Source organism: Oryctolagus cuniculus, chromosome 8 (genome assembly GCF_964237555.1).
Source record: "Oryctolagus cuniculus chromosome 8, mOryCun1.1, whole genome shotgun sequence".
Classification (NCBI taxonomy): domain Eukaryota; kingdom Metazoa; phylum Chordata; class Mammalia; order Lagomorpha; family Leporidae; genus Oryctolagus; species Oryctolagus cuniculus.
In genome coordinates this window covers 129,933,563-129,951,075 of record NC_091439.1, presented here as the reverse complement: position 1 = coordinate 129,951,075, position 17,513 = coordinate 129,933,563, and the positions used below count along the sequence as shown (strand labels likewise).

The 17,513-nt window shown below is 40.1% G+C and overlaps 2 protein-coding genes and 1 long non-coding RNA gene across 23 annotated transcripts in view; 1 reads left to right on the top strand and 2 right to left on the bottom strand.

Moving 5' to 3' along the window:
• LOC138843592 (rho GTPase-activating protein 20-like) overlaps nt 1-17,513 on the bottom strand; it is a 1,064,354-nt gene that overhangs the window by 645,544 nt on the left and 401,297 nt on the right. The gene's annotated exons all lie outside the window — the stretch shown is intronic.
• Nucleotides 1-17,513, top strand: part of LOC103346232 (uncharacterized) — a 54,175-nt gene that overhangs the window by 14,113 nt on the left and 22,549 nt on the right. The gene's annotated exons all lie outside the window — the stretch shown is intronic.
• LOC103346233 (protein transport protein Sec24B) overlaps nt 1,264-17,513 on the bottom strand; it is a 230,300-nt gene continuing 214,050 nt past the window's right edge. Inside the window, 8 exon segments of the mRNA XM_070048243.1 lie at nt 1,264-2,186; nt 2,767-2,870; nt 7,116-7,208; nt 8,971-9,005; nt 9,008-9,062; nt 9,850-9,987; nt 10,895-11,070; nt 14,714-14,824. Coding sequence (XP_069904344.1) covers nt 2,072-2,186; nt 2,767-2,870; nt 7,116-7,208; nt 8,971-9,005; nt 9,008-9,062; nt 9,850-9,987; nt 10,895-11,070; nt 14,714-14,824 — 827 coding nt within the window. The 3' untranslated portion in view covers nt 1,264-2,071.

Genomic DNA, 17,513 nt, shown 5'->3' with positions numbered 1-17,513 from the left:
CCACTGAACACAGGTCTGCTCCCCAACCTCCGCCCTCCACAGTCTAGGCCTGCATTTAACGGATGGAGCATGCTTGAACTAGGACAAACTGTGTCTTCTACAGAGCACGATAGAATACGTAAAGGTAGCGTCTGAGGTCCCTCTTGGCATTTTCTACGTGCACGTTATCACGTTGGTACTTTTTCTCTCCTTTTTCAATGTTAGATACAAATTGGGAGGGAGGAAGTCAAACTATGCCTATTGGCAGATGACATGATTCTATATAGTAAGTAATGTCACTTAAGATGAGTCATTCTCATTTCCATCAGGGTGTGTGAGATAGTACTTTTCTTTATCCCAAGAAAATAGATTCACAAAATCAGTAAAAATTATTTACCGCACAAAGAGTCCTTTTCCTTTCAAAGTTCATTAATTGGGACTTTTGCAGTATAGAACATAAAATTACATTTTATATTCCTTTTTTTATTTTAAAACATTATTTTATTTTTCATTCAGTATAATATTTTTTTTTTTTGACAGGCAGAGTGGACAGTGAGAGAGAGACAGAGAGAAAGGTCTTCCTTTGCCGTTGGTTCACTCTCCAATGGCCGCCACGGCCGGTGCCCCGCGCTGATCCGATGGCAAGAGCCAGGTACTTATCCTGGTCTCCCATGGGGTGCAGGGCCCAAGGACTTGGGCCATCCTCCACTGCACTCCCAGGCCACAGCAGAGAGCTGGCCTGGAAGAGGGGCAACCGGGCCAGAATCCGGCGCCCCGACCGGGACTAGAACCCAGTGTGCCGGCGCCGCAAGGTGGAGATTAGCCTAGTGAGCTGCGGCGCCGGCCTCATTCAGTATAATATTGTTTGAGCTTTTTTGCTCTCTCTATGTAATGTGGATGAATATTTGTTTTTATATTCTAGTGGATATACAGTTTTTGGGGAAATATGCTATTATTGAATGAGTGATTTTTGGACCACAACAAAATCATTCGCAAAGTTCAAGATGGTAATCTTGAAGTCAATTAAATAAAAAGCATAGTTGATATGCTTATAAAATTTTCTTATAAATATATTTTTTTAAAAATGAAAACAAGGTTATATTTACTAATGTACTTTGAAAGCATCACTTTAGGATACAAATGGAATTAAGTACTTGGTAATATCCACAAACTAATGAAAATTTATTGATTCATCTATATAACTAAGTAAAGTGCAGTATCACTACACTCCCCCAAGAAGTAAATTCAGTATATACTATATACAAAAAAAAAAGTCCACACCAAAAATTAAAAAAACAACCAAACCATATTGTCAAGCAAAATATTTTTAATTAATAGGCTGATCATAAATAAATCCTCATAAAAGATTTAGCAGAATTACAAAGAGTTTGTGTCCCATTTGTGGACTCAATGCAGAATATGCATTGGTCAATCACATTCTCTAACCGTGACAAAAAGAGATGTCATCCAACAACCCAGAGCAGTATAAGCAATTCCTGTTCTGTAGCTACATTTTTATACTTTCTTTACAAATGTAACAGTTATGTACATTATACATATATACATATGCTTCTCTATAGTTCGTGTTCTGAAACTATTGTTTTTACAGGGAAAATGCTGAATTTATTTAATGAATAGGAATCATTCCTTGTTAAAAAGTAATTCATATAAACAAATAACATGGTACCTGCTGCCTTTTTGGAATCTTTTGTCAGAATTCACGCCAAAAATGTTATATTAATAGTAAGACAAAAGAATTTATCTAATTTTATATTAGGACATATCATTCCACACAGTTGTATCAATTTGCCCGTTGGCAACAAAGAGAACACTATACTGCTGCACTACTGGAAATGTATAGAAACCAATTCAAAACATACTGGGCAAAACGGCATCATCCCTACCATTATTTCAGGCTGAAGAAAATCTGTCAAGTTCTCTTTTCGCCTTTATCTTTTGCCACGACCTCAGAGTACAGTGCATTGAATCATGTAACAGCAAGCTCCTGCATTCCACATTTCTTGTGTGCTTCGTCAACAGATAATGCTTTACCTAGATAATAAACCTTTTTCTTATTCCATTTTATTCTACTTCACTTACAAATTTGCTGCTGAACGTGAAGCAAAAATTCATAATAAGAGAATGCAGCTTCTGTCTGGTCTTCAATCAAATGCAGAAAAAATTCTGTTTTGGCAGGACTCTCATCTCTGAAACAGAAAAGGACATTTGTAGGCCGGCGCTGCAGCTCAACAGGCTAATCCTCTGCCTAGCGGCGCCAGCACACCGGGTTCTAGTCCCAGTCAGGGCACCGGATTCTGTCCCGGTTGCCCCTCTTCCAGGCCAGCTCTCTGCTGTGGAGTGCAGTGGAGGATGGCCCCTGAACCCCATGGGAGACCAGGATAAGCACCTGGCTCCTGCCTTTGGATCAGCACAGTGCACTGGCTGCAGTGACCATTGGAGGGTGAACCAACGGCAAAGGAAGACCTTTCTCTCTGTCTCTCTCTCACTATCCACTCTGCCTGTCAAAACACAAAAAACAAAAACAAAAAAACAGAAAAGGACATTTGTCTAAAAGTGCATGTTGTTAAAAAGAATAATTATTCATTAACAAAGCTGTTAATAAGTGGAGACTATAGAAAATGGAACACAGGAGATATTAATCAAGGAGCAATATTCTACCACCAGAATCTATTTTGACATTATTTAAAGTATGCTTAAAAGACATGTTATTTCACATATATTGCACAGGAAGAGATAACTTCATAATTCAGTCACATAAGTTCTTACTTCACCACATGAAGGACTGGGCTTAGTGGTCTGTTGTCTCTTAGCCAAGTTATAAAAGATCTGGTTCTTTCTGATGAAAGTGTATCTAGTTCTGGAAGATGTGTCTGGGAAAAAATATAATTAGGAAACTATTTCCTATTCAGTACTCATCACCAGTATTAAAACTAAATCTTAGTGTTCAGTACCACCAACTGCAGCACTCTATTCCCCAGCCCCAAGAGTAGCAATCAAATAAATGAAATTTAAATTGTTGACAAATCTGTTTATATGAGCATACTTTGAATTTAATTAGCTTACTGATAAGCTGACCTTGAAAAAGAAAAAAAAACCTTGTAATTTTTATGTACTTATGAAAAGAATAGACTTTTAGGTCTTTCTAAAATAGCCTTGCATATAGTTGCAAAATACTCATTGGAATGTAAATAAAATTAAAATTAAAAAGATAGATTAATTGTATTTGTAATCCTTGTCAATAGGAAAAAATGTCTATTTTCATGGGAATTTTTTCAACTTTTTTTTTTAAATAAACATTTAAAAATCACATACACAAGCATATTTTTTGGGAAAAAAAAAACCAGCGACCAGAAAAGCATTGTAGTGCAGCAGTTAAGGCCACCACACCATTATCAGCATTCTAGTATCACCTGCTCCTCTTCCAATCCAGCTTCCTGGTAATGTGCCTGAGAAGGCAACTGCAGATGGTCCAAGTGCTTGAGTCTCAGCTACCCAAAGGGAGACCCAGATGGAGTCAGAGACTCTTAGCTTTGGCTTGGTCCAGTACCGGCTACTGAAGCCATTTGGGAATGAGCCAACAAATGGAAGATCTCTCTATCTGTTTCCCCCAACCCCTGTTCCCCTCTTTCTGTCACTTTGCCTTTCAAATAAATAAATCTTTTCCTCCCTCAAGGTGTACTTCAAATATTTTGTGGAAGAATGGAATCAAAATAATAGTTTATTCTGGTGAAAAGTTTTGAAATCCATGAATATGAGAGAGCTTCAAAAAAAGTTCATGAAAATGCCTACTATGAAAAAAACCTGCAGGAATTTCAAATTGTTTTACTCCAAAACACATTTACCTGTGCATCTCATTTTCTATGAACTTTCTGAAGAAGCCCCATACAAATGGGATCATACTATGCACTTTTGTATCATGTCAGACTGTAATCTTTTTCTTATGTGTATAAATATTACTACTGTAATTCTATGGGCATCCATGCATACATCTATGAAAACAGCTATGGGATACATTGCTAGGAGTAAAATAATTAACTGTGTCACAGCATTTGATTTTGAATTTTAACACTGTTAAATGGCACTTCCAAAAGGTTTGCATAAATGGACACTACAGTGACTGATGCCTTGTACCCTCTATGTGATTGCCCATCACCAAATTTTAAACTCTGTCAATCTGGTATATGAAAGAAATGCTCTGTGGTTATTTTATCTCGTTTTCCTGAACTATGAGTGAGGCTGATCTTATTCCACACGGCCAATATTATGTTCTCCTATGGATTGCATGTTCAAAATCCTATGTCCATTTTTCTTCTTTTTCCCTTAGGGATCACAGGGTGTCTCTCTTAGAGATTTGTAATGTACTTTTTATATTAGAGAAGATAGCTCTTTTCCAGTCTTATAGATTATAGATAATTTTATAATTTTGTTGTCTATCTTTGGGCTTTATTTTTACCAAGTATAAACATTTTATTTCTATGCTCTTGGGTTTATTAATCTTTTCAATTACTAACTTACAAAAGCTTTACCTGTTTCTATATTATATAAATAATTGTAATAAATGCAGTGACTTGTAATGGTTTGCTGTTTCATGTTTAAACACCTGATTCATTTGAAAGTTATTTGATGTACAGAACAAGATAAATATCCAGCTTTGTTTTCTTCCCAGTGTCTAATCCATAGTCCCATCATTTTCTTTCTAATTCCATTTCCTCCGGAGTGACTTGAAATGCAGTCTTTACCACATTTTGTTTTTCATGAACTGGATCCATTTCTGAAACCTATTTAGTTTTACTGACTGACCTGTATGTTGTACCCATATCATAGTACATTTAACTACAACTTTACAATAAGAGTTCTTATTTTATTTAGTAGAATGTATTTTTCATAGTTTTCCTTTGTGTGGACACCAGCCTCCCTTTTCAAATGTTTCCTTGTTCTTATCTGTTGAGTCTTAATAAGGAACTCTGGCATTCACTTGCCAACTTAGAAACAAACAACTAAGATTACATCGAATTTATATTAACTTTGGGAAAAAGAGGAAGTCTACAATATACAAGAATAAGGTAGGCCTTTTTTTTGCAATTAATTGAATATATAGAACTGCTTTCAGAATCGTATTTCTTTGGTATTAGTTAACACATATTTGGTAAAAGGCAACTGGAAAAGCTGTAAGAAAAATAATCTAAGTCAAAAACTATGGTTGCTTTCCTCTTTTCCTGGGGCCAGTGCTGTGGTGCAGAGGGTTAATGCCCTGGCCTGAGGGTCCGGCATCCCATATGGGTGCTGATTTGAGACCCAGCTGTTCCACTTGGGCCCCTGCACCTGTGTGGGAGACCCAGAAGCAGCTCCTGGCTCCTGGCTTTGGATCAGCGCAGCTCCAGCTGTTGTAGCCAATTGAGGAGTGAACCAGCAGATGGAAGACCTCTCTCTCTGCCTCTCCTCTCTCTGTGTAACTCTGACTTTCAAATAAATAAGTAAATCTTAAAAACAACAACAAAAAAGAACATTAAGCCTTTGTCTTAAAATGTAAACTAAACATGGATTTCAAATTTTTTGCAACAAAATAAACTCCTAATTTAAAAAAACCCCTATGGTTGTTGGAAAATAATTCTATGGTTCATCACAAAGTTAAACGTAGGGTTACCTCATGCCCTAGCAACTCCACTACTGGCTACAAAGCCAAGAGAATTTAAAAAAAAAATAATATATATATATATATAGTTTATATATATATATATATATATATATATATAAATTATGTGGTAGCAATAGTCACAACAGCCCCAAAGCAGAAACAAGTGAACATGTCCATAAAAGGATAAACAATAACCAAAATGTGTTATACCCATAAAATAGACTATTTTCAGTCATAAAAATGAATAAAGTAGTAATATGCATGTACTTCAAAAAAGTGTGGAAAATAAAACTGAAAGATTTATTTATTTTGGTGCAAAGCAACTTTGAGATCCATGCATAACTTTTCATTAACTTTTTGAAGACCTTGGTATGCATTGGATCTCAAACTTTTTTGCTATAAAAATAACTTTACATTTTCCATGGGCTTTTTAAAGTACTCCTATATATGCCACCAAATGAGCAAATTTTGATAACATGGGAAACAGTCTAGTGTTGTGCAGTTGGTTAATTTGCTGCTTGCAATGCTGGCATCTAATACCAGAGTGCCAGTCCCAGTCTGAGCTGTTTGGTTTTTAATCCAGCTTCCTGCTAATGTGTCTGGGAAGGCAGCATATGATGGCCCAAGTACTTGGGCCTCTGCCAGCAATGTAGGAGACCCAGATGGAGTTCCTGGTTCCTGGCTTGGCATGTCCCAGCCCAGGCTGATGTGGCCATTTTGGAAGTGAATCAGAGGATGGAAATCTCTGTCTCTCTACCTTTCAAATAAATAAATATTAGGGAAGAAAATGGAGCTGGCACAGCAGCATAGCAGGTAAAGCTGCTGCCTGCAGTGCCGGCATCCCATACGGGCACCAGTTCCGGGACCCAGCTGCTCCATTTTCAATCCAGCGTTCTGCTATGGCCTAGGAAAGCAGTAGAAGATGGCTCAATTGCTTGAGCCCCTGCACCCATATGGAAGACCTGGAAGAAGCTCCTGGATCCTGGCTTTGGATCAGCCCAGCTCCAGCCATTGGGGCCATTTGGGGAGTGAACCAGTGGATGGAAGATCTCTCTCTCTCTCTCTCTCTAACTCTGCCTATCAAAAAAAATAAATCTTAAAAAAAAAGAGGGGGAGAGAGAGAGAGAGACATGGGGAGTGAAAGAAGCAAAACAAATAGCCACATATCGTACGCCTTCATTTATATGCCATGCCCAATGGGCAAATCTGTAGATAGAAAGTAGATAGGTATTTCCAGGGCAAGAAGGATCAGGGAGGATTGGGAGATATGGGGTTTCTTTTCTGGGGTGATAGAAGTGTTCTGAAATCAATATAGTGGTGAGAACTGTGTAACTGTATAAATATACTGAAAAACAAAACAAAAACACTGAATTGCACACTTTTAAAACAGATAACATAGTGAACCTTAAATAAATCTTATGTTAATAAAAAAAAAACTAAAACATGCAAACAAAAAGTTAAAGTATAAAAATCCACTGACCATTTTCTGTGGAATTGATGCAAAATTAGGGCACCCCAGTACATCCTCTATGAAGTTATTTTCACAGCCTTTTCCAATCCAAATGTAAAAAACCTACAAACAAGACAACAAAGTATCAAAAATCCCCTAATATTTAAGAAAACCGGCCGGCGCCGCGGCTCACTAGGCTAATCCTCCGCCTTGCGGCACCGGCACACTGGGTTCTAGTCCCAGTTGGGGCGCCGGATTCTGTCCCGGTTGCCCCTCTTCCAGGCCAGCTCTCTGCTGTGGCCAGGGGGTGCAGTGGAGGATGGCCCAAGTGCTTGGGCCCTGCACCCCATGGGAGACCAGGATAAGTACATGGCTCCTGCCTTCTGATCAGCGCGCCGGCCGTGGCGGCCATTGGAGGGTGAACCAACGGCAAAGGAAGACCTTTCTCTGTCTCTCTCTCACTGTCCACTCTGCCTGTCAAAAAAAAAAAAAAAAAAAAAACATAAATAGCTAATTTTCTCAAACTAATCATGCATAAGAAAAGTATACGATCTCAAAGTAGGCACAACATAAAAGTAACATGGAAACTGTACTTAGTTCATTATGAATGTGCATCCAAGGATCTAGAGTGGTTTCTATTGTTTTTGCTTCAATTTTAAGGATTCCCAGAAAATTTATTATAACTTCCTCCTCCCCTACCGGTGAGATCATGGTCCCTCCAACAACTGACTCTCCCCTTCGGTCTGCTGCTGCCCCAGTCGGGAGCCAAGGAAAGGCCCCAGGCCTATCAATAAAACGAGCAGTAAGCCAATGACGGGCACCTTCCCGGAACCTCACCCACGTAAGACAGGAGTCCTTGGGGACTGGCAAGGATATCCAATGATGGGTAAGAGGTGCTGGAGCTCCGGGTTGATTCCTAAGACAGGCACTGCTCATTCATCACATTTGGCCTAACTGGCAGCCATTTCTGTTTAATTGATAAGAAAGGGGGATATGTCGGGGAGCACGCAGCATGTGGCCTCTTAGTAGAAAGACAGGACTAGACAGCCCAGACCAGATAATACTGATAGCCCAACCTTGTGTGACCTTATGCCTTAAGACCTTGTAACCTTTCCCCTACTTGCACAAGCATTGCAGCTACAAGATAAGCTCTCCCTCCTTCCCCCACCCGACGTCTTGCCCTCCTAAACGCCCCTCCTTCCCCCGCCCGACACCCAGCCTTTATGATATATAAGTGTGTGCTTGAAAAATAAAAATCGCAGCTTGATCAGGACTTGTCTTGCTGCCATCTTTGTGTCTCCTGTCCCTTTCATTTCTCCTTCTAGGTGCTTGGCCCCAGTTGCTGTCCTGCGGGATGGGACAATAATCAAGATGATTGACTCACTCTATTTCCCAGTCATTCTTTCAATTGTTGCATGCCATCCTTGTGTGGTGATGCAAATCCTTTGGCTGCTCTGTCTCGAAGCCATCTTGACCACTCCGACACCCTTCATCACTACCCGTGCCCTGTGACTTGTCCTAAACTCCTGAACTCCAATCATTAACAGGACTTTCTCGCTCAAGTTATAATCTCTTGAAGTTCCTGTGAATTTTATGACTCTACATGGTAGCAACCTTGAAGACAGGAATTTAACTTTGTAACACTTCTCTGCATACATGTAATCCAGGACACTGAGCACTCCATTTTAATGAGATTTATTTATTTATGATAATATGATGTGCATCTGGGAAAATCTAAAGTTAAATAATCTCTTGTGCCAGTTACTTAGTGCCTCTCAATTCCTAATCCAACTTTCACGGTCAGCTCTGTGGTCACAGAGCTGGATTTTATGTTTCTCTTTTTGCCAGGTGGAACAGTGTTGAGCTTTGTTAATAGGGTGCTTACAGAGCCACAGTCCATGAGGAAAGCACCTTCTCTGCAGACAGTTTTTGAAGAGGTGGCTGAGGTACAACCCTGTCATTAACATGAATTGCACCCTGAAAGAAAAATAACAATGTGAATGCGTTTACATTACTATCAATAGTTTGTGTGCTAATGCCCACTAACTCTCTTTATTAAATATGGGAACATGCTACTTGAGAACTTGATGGCATGCAAAAATATTATACATTACCACATTGGCTCAAACATACTCAACCTAAAAAAGTAAAAGCATGAGTATATAAAATGATCTGTTATTTATTTCCTTCCTTTTTGGGGTATAATGTATCCCCTTTTGGGGAAGTAGTAATATAATTGCTGAATTAGAAATATGAATAATACTCTGCTGCATATCAAATTGCTTCTTACGTTTATCTAGTAACAAAAGGCTATGTTTGAAGTTAATACTAATTTCAAAGAATATAGTTTTAACCCAAGGAAGAAAAAAGACACTACATGTTTGTACCTGAAAAGTATTATTGGATACCGGATTTTTTACTTTAAAATCAAAATTACAATCTGATGTCAGACAATCATTATCTACAAAATATAAATGGAAATTAACACTCTACAACTTAGGTGTGTAATAAGTATTAAAACCAAACCCACAAAATAAATTATTTCCCAAATGAAACTATTTTTGAAACCTCAGTAACTATTGATATTACCAGAGAGTGTTATCAGCCAATCAGATCCATAGCTAGTGTCCTTACTTAATACATTACTACCGTGGAGGGGACAGGAATAGAAAAAACTATTGAAAATAAATTATTATTACCTTTGCTGTAAAACAGAGATACTCGAACACGTTCAAATTTTTCAAATGCACACTGAAATGCATACCTCATCTGTCAATCTGTCTATCCTGTATAAGTTGGGATGAATCATTTTCATTAGATGAACAAGTGGCTGAGACTTTATCTGACACATGGCATACACACGATCATCTAGGCGTGTGCTTGTACATGTTCTAAAGGCTTTCTGCAAGGAAAAAGACATGTTTTCAAGTAAAACAAAAACATAGTGGGAAAATATTAAAATAAGTACCATTAATCATGGGAAAAGCATGTCCTTCACATCAGACAGACTTGGATACTATTCTTAGCTCTGAAATCATCAGAAGAACAAGATAATAATGCTCACCTCTCTAGGCGGCTGTAAGGATTAACTAAGAGTATCTATTAAAAGTGCCCGAGACAAAAGAAGGATGCTCTGTAAATGTTAGATCCTTTTCTTAGTGCCTCTCTCCAGAAGCAAATGGCACAAGTGGGTTATGATGGCTCACTTGGCTAATCCTCCACCCATGGTGCTGGCACCCCGGGTTCTAGTCCTGGTTGGGGCGCCAGGTACTAGTCCCAGTTGCTCCTCTTCCAGTCCAGCTCTCTGCTGTGGCACAGGAGGGCAGCGGAGGATGGCCCAAGTGCTTGGGTCCCTGCACCCGCATGGGAGACCGGGAGGAAGCACCCGGCTCCAGGCTTTGGATCGGCACAGCACCGGCTATAGTGGCACGGCCATTAGGGGAGTGAACCAACGGAAGGAAAACCTTTCTCTCTGTCTCTCTCTCACTGTCTATAACACACACACACACTCTCTCTTTCTCTCACTGTCTTACTCTGCCTGTCAAAAAATAAAAAAATAAAAAAAAACACAAGTGGGTATGACCGTAACATTATTCAAACTGCTCACACATGTTAAAGAGGCAGAGGATATGGTTTCACGAGGTCACTGTATACCCATATACAATCATTTTCCACTGAATTTTTTGGCTACTCTTCAAAACTTCCAATGCTAAAGTCCATTATCCTTTAGTATTAAAAAATAGCAATACAGATTTTATTTAACATATGTATCTGAGACAGAAAATCTTTATCAAATATAACAGAGCTACCTGTTTGAGAAGTACCAAAACATAGAGTGGAAACAATTTGAGGAAGTTGGGTGCAATCAGTGCAGAGTGCTGAAAATTTGAAACAATTGAGCCATATGCAGACAATGAATCCACTACTGCATTCACTAAGGCGTCTCTTGCATCTGACAGACTTGATGACACTGATCGATCCACAGCTGTAAAGGAATGAAAATGGACAAAGGTTTAAATATCACATTCCAATAAGCTCTGTAAAAGACAGAATATGCATTATTTAATAAGTCGTCTGCTCCCTCATTTGAAGTATTATTTTATTTATTTGAAAGTCAGAGTTACACAGAAAGAGGAGAGGCAGAGAGAGAAAGAAGTCTTCCATTCCTGATTCACTCCCCAAATGACCACAATGGCCAAAGCTGAGCTTATCCGAAGCCAGGAGCCAGGAGCTTCCTCCTGGTCTCCCACCTGGATGCAGCGGCTCAAGGGCTTGGGCCACCTTCTACTGCTTTCCCAGGCCATAGCAGAGAGCTGGATCAGAACAGGAGCAGCCAGGACTCAAACCGGCACCCATATGGAATGCCGGCGCTGCAGACTGCGGCTTTAACCCACTGTGTCACAGTGCTGGCCCCATTTTTCTAAACCAAATCTGAGTAAATCTGAAAATCACAGTAAGTTTAGATTCTTTCGGAGTCTTTTTGATTTAATCTGTTAAGCATAAAACCAGTTAGCCACTATTCATATTAAGGGTAGATTCATATACTTCTGAGAAAGCCCTGGGGATGTTTCTATTACTCAAATGGAAATCACATGTATAATAAATACATCATTGAATAATCACAATCAATGTACATTCTCCAACCTAAGTTATCCCTTGTGATTCTCTAAATTTTCTTTACAAAGCAATCCAGATCAACAAATAAAACATGAGAACATGGGGCTGACATTGTGGTATCACAAGTAAAGCCATCATTTGCAGTCCTGGAATTCTATATAAAAGTGCCAGTTCAAGTCCTGGATTTGCCACTTCTGATCTAGCTTCCTGCCTATGTGCCTTGAAAAGCACAGGAAGATGACCCAAGTATTTGGGCCTCTGCCAACCACATAGGAGACCAGGGTGGAGTTCTGGCTTCTGGTTGCCACCTGGCCCACACCTGGCTTTTGCAGCCATTTAAAGAGAGATTAAGTGGATGCAGCATCTCTTTGTCTGCCTCTCCCTCTCCATCTGTTCCTCGGCCAAAGAAATCAAAACCAAATAAAAAAAAAAAAAGAGCAAACTGAAGAACACAGGTTTTCATGCAGTCATTGAAGAAATAGGTATCAATGGGAAAATTATTTTTCTCTAAAATCCTCTTATTAAAACAGAGACAATCTATATAAAAATCCAGTACTAAAATAATCAGTTATGGTATAATTCAAAATCTAGATTTAATTGCTGTTTTTCTCCAGGACTACTTGGGAAAAAATTTTACTTCGTTCATGTCTAAATTCATATATAAGGTAAATTCATTAAAAACAAAACACTCAGTGTTGTTAAGTATTAACTTTCCAAAGGATTTTTCTATCTTGCATATAGTGACACGTTTTTGACTACAGTTCCATGGTGGTTATACGTAAAATGCATAGCCATGTAATTACTACCATCAAGATACACAACAGTTTCATCACCCCAAAAATATCCCTCTGTAGTGCCTCTTCACAGCAAAACCCTCCCCATGTCCCCAACCCTGGAAATCACTAACATAATCTCCGTCCAATCGTCTCGTTTCCTGAATGTTAGATAAATGGTATCATATATACATAGTCCTTGGAGAGTACTGCTTCTTTACACTTAGCACAATGCCTTTGAGAGTCATCCATGTTTAGATATTGATAGTTCATTCTTGTTTTAAAAAATATTGCTTGAGGTGGGTGCTGCGGCTCACTTGGCTAATTCTCCACCTGTTGCAGCGCCAGCACCCTGGGTTCTAGTCCCGGTTGGGGTGCCGGATTCTGTCCCGGTTGCTCCTCTTCCAGCCCAGCTCTCTGCTGTGGCCCAGGAGGGCAGTGGAGAATGGCCCAGGTGGTTGCACCCTGCACCTGCATAGGAGGCCAGGAGGAAGCACCTGGCTCCTGGCTTTGGTTCGGCCCAGTGCGCCGGCCATAGCGGCCATTTGGGGGATGAACCAACGGAAAAAGGAAGACCTTTCTCTCTGTCTCTCTGTCTCTGTCTCTCTCTCACTGTCTTACTCTGCCTGTCAAAAAATAAAAATAAAAATATTGCTTGAGGGGCTGGCACTGTGGCACAACAAGCTAAGCTGCTGCCTACAGTGCCAACGTCCAATACTGGAGTGCTGGTTTCAGTCCTGACTGCTCTGCTTCCCTGCAGCTACCTACTAATGTGCCTGGGAAATAAAGCAGCAGCAGATGACCCAGGTACTTGGACTCCTACTACCCATGTGGCAGATCTGGAAGTAGCTTTGGGCTCCTGGCTTCAGTGCAGACCAGCCCTGGCTGTGGTGGCCATTTGGGAAGTAAAACAGCAGATGGATGATCTCCTGCTCAGTCTCTCTGCCTCTGTCACTCTCCCCTTCAAATAAATAAATCTAATAATGAATTAATTAAATAAATGTATTAGTAACAGGCGAAAAACAGAGACAAAGAGCTCCCATATGCTGCTTTACTCTGCAAATGCACACAGCAGACAGGGTGGGCCAGGGCCCAAGCAGGAGCCAGAAACTCACTGAGTCTTCCACCTAAGTGGCAGGTACGCAATGACTTAGGCCATCACTGCTGCCTCCCAGCATCTGTATTAGCAGGCAGGCAGAGTCAGAAACTGGAGCCAGGTGTTCCAATGTGGGATGGGATGCAGGCGGTTTTTTTTTTTTTTTTTTGACAGGCAGAGTGGACAGTGAGAGAGACAGAGAGAAAGGTCTTCCTTTGCCGTTGGTTCACCCTCCAATGGCCGCCACGGCTGGCACGCTGCCACCGGCACACCGCGCTGATCCAATGGCAGGAGCCAGGTGCTTCTCCTGGTCTCCCATGGGGTGCAGGGCCCAAGCACTTGGGCCATCCTCCACTGCATTCCCTGGCTACAGCAGAGAGCTGGCCTGGAAGAGGGGCAACTGGGACAGAATCCGGTGCCCCAATTGGGACTAGAACCTGGTGTGCTGGTGCTGCAAGGCGGATGATTAGCCTAGTGAGCTGCGGCACCGGCTCAGGATGCAAGCATCTTAACCACAATATCAAATGCTCTTCCCTGGTTCATTTCTTTTCATTGCTGAGTATTCCATTCTATGGCTAAAAAATACTCTCATTAGTTGAGTCCATCAGGTTTTCACCAGTTTTCAATTATTCTGAATCCCCTAAAAGATTTTTACATTAAGAATGAACATAAAATATAAGAACAGTTTAGGGGACTGGTGCCGTGGCATTGTGGGCTAAGCCTTGGCCTGTAGCACTGGTAACCCACAGGGGCACTGTTTCTAGTCTTGGCTGCCCCACTTCCCATCCAGCTCCCTGCTAACAGCCTGGGAAATAAATGGAAGATGGCCCACATGGTTGGGCCCCTGCATCCATGTGGGAGACCAGAAAGAAGCTCCTGGCTCCTGGCTTCAGCTCGACCCAGCTCCAGCAGTTGCAGCCATTTGGGGATTGAACCAGTGGATGGAAGACTTCTCTGTAACTTGGCCTCTCAAATAAATAAATAATTTTTTTTAAAAAAGAGAACAGCTTAATTCATAACATTAAAAGGAAAATGTAAAACATACTTTTTAAATAAGGAGTTTATAGGATGAAAAAATCAGCTGTGTTTCAGTTTTTAGGACAGAAAAATTTATTTCACCTGTTCCGTTATGTTTTACTCACCCATATTTGCTAGAAGGCAGATGGCAGCTTGAACATCCACTCCTGCATATACATCTGCTAGTGAACTTACCACTGGCAAACAAAGCATATGCACTCTAATTCTCTGCTCACCTAAACAAAATGATGAACAGATGCCATTGCACAATATATTAAACCAAGAGAGGGACAAAAAGAACAGATCAAAATTTTACTCAAGTTATTCTGACTAGATGAGTTCACCCACAGGATTTTGAAATGTAAAAAAGTTTACAACTAATATGTTTTAAAGAAAAATGAACTCTCTCAATATCTGAAGACACATGATGAATCTATACTGTATTTCATTTCTAGCTGGGCATTAGGTTCTAGTTTTTATTTTAATTTCATAATAATTATACCCAACAGACATTTTAGACTGTCAAATAGCAGATGAAGACCTGAATTGCTATAGTTTTCTATTTTATAGGGAGCAAGAAATATTGCAAAGGATGGCGCAGCTGGATTTACCACAAGTTTCAACCAGAAATAATTGATCCTAGAGAATGCAAGTCTTCTACAAATGAAAAAAGTATGTTACTAAAGACTCAAAAGTGAGCATTAAGAAAGGACAGAAGAAACTAGCAGAACTTATATTTGATTAATGCAAATGCCATTACTTGGTACTGTGCATTCATTTTTTTCCACACCCGAAAGAGTGTGTGTCTATTCCTGTGCAGGCTATATTTCATTTCTGTTAACATTACCTTTGCTTGATGTATACAATAGGGCTGTTTGAAAGCACACTAAGGAAGTATCTGTCAAACTTTCTTCAATTGACAACTGCACTGCAAACTCAGCATCAGGACTGATGTTGGCAAGGGATAACAAGTCAGTGGCTCGGACAAAGAAGTTTCCATGAAAAGTGTGCATTGAAAGACTTAGGAGGAGAAAGCTCAATATGAAAGAGAAAGTAACAACATTTCACCTAAGCTAAAGTTACTTTTTTAAAAAAAATTATTAGTTTCACTTCAGTTGAAAGGCAGAGATAGAGACAGAAACAGATCTTCCACCTGCTGGTTCACTCCCCATATGCCTGCAATGGCCAGGGTTGGGCCAAGCAGAAGCCAGAAACCCAGAATTCAAATCTGGTAGCCCATATGGGTGTCAGGGATCAAAATACCCGAGCCATGATCTGCTGCCTCCCATAGTGTAAATCAGCAGGAAGCCAGAATCAGAAGTGGAGCTGGAATTCAACCCAGGATTTCCAATACGTGATTCTAGCAACCCAAGTGGCATCTTAACCACGGCTCCAAATACCAGCCCCCTGAAGATTTTTTTAAAAAAGATTTCTTTATTTGAAAGGGAGAGTCAAATACACACACACACACACACACAGAGAGAGAGAGAGAGAGAGAGAGAGAGAGAGAGAGAGAGAAGGACAGAGTCAGAGAGATCTTCTATATGCTGGTTCATTTCCCAAATGGCTGCAATAGTTAGGGCTGGGCCAGGGCAAAGTCAGGAGCCTAGAACTCCATCTGGGTTTCCCACATGAGTGGCAGGGGCCTAAGTACTTGGGCCACCTTCTGCTACTTTCTCAGGAGCATTAGCAGAGAGCTGAAGAGAAGCAGAGCGGTCATGACTCAAACCAGCACTGCGAGACAGAACGCCGGCCTCACGAGCAGCAGCTCGGTTTGCTGTGCCACAACACTGGCTCCTAAATTTACTTTCTAAAGTCAAAGATGCTTCTCACTTTGAACCAAAAGAATCTCAGGAGAGTAAAGTTAGAGTGTAGGCAGAAGGTTCCAAAATACTAATTAAGTTAGTATTATGTTAGTTTACAGGCACTTAGAAAGTCCACCATCTATCTTTTATTGATTAACCACTATATGTTCACAATAAAATGGGAAAAATAAAGCATTAGTAAATTTTTAATATTTGAGTTAATTAGATTTGGGTCTAGCATAGATATCCAGTTACCATTTGAACACCATTTCCATTTGAAAATATTCTTTGAATACCAACTCTGGACACTGGTATCAAGTCTCTTCCCACTATACTGTCAACTTGTTCCCTGACCCCATAGAGAGAGAGAGAGAGGGAGAGATGGAGAGAGATTGATTCCAGCAATAGCAGCAATATACACAAGATATTTGCCATGGATATTCAAGCGACAGGTAACATGTAAGTAAGCTGCCACAGTTTTTAATGTATATGAATATCAAAAACTCTCATTCTTTTACTTTTCTTAGACCCAGGACATGTGTTAAATTAAATTAAAATAACGGGAATACATCAATTAAAAGAAAAGAGATTTGCACATTTTGGAAAGCCAGAGCTAAGCAGAACAATATTGCCTGATTATCTACAGTAGTCAACTTTTTCTGTATCAAAATACATTACTTTTTAAAATAATCAAAGAAGGTTGTGGTCTGGCACAGTGGTCAAGTCACTGCTTGGGATACATAAACCCCACATCAGAGGCTCTGTGTTTGAGTTTTGGCTCCACTTCATATACAACTTCCTATAATTTAAATGTTAGAAGATCGCAGATGATGGCTCAAGTAGTTGTGTACCTGGCACCCACGGAGGAGACATGGTTTCAGTTCTAGGCTCCTGGCTTTGGCCTGGCCCAAAACTAGCTATTGTGGGCATCTGGAGAATGAATCAACATAGGGAAGATCTCTGTCTCACGCTGCATTTCAAATAAATAAATAAATAAATAAATAAATAAAAATAATCAAAAAATATGAATCATTATTTCCGATGTAGCACCAGGCACTTAATAGTTACTCTTAGCTTGTAAGATTGTCCAACAAAAACTAGTTCACTGAAACTCATGAAA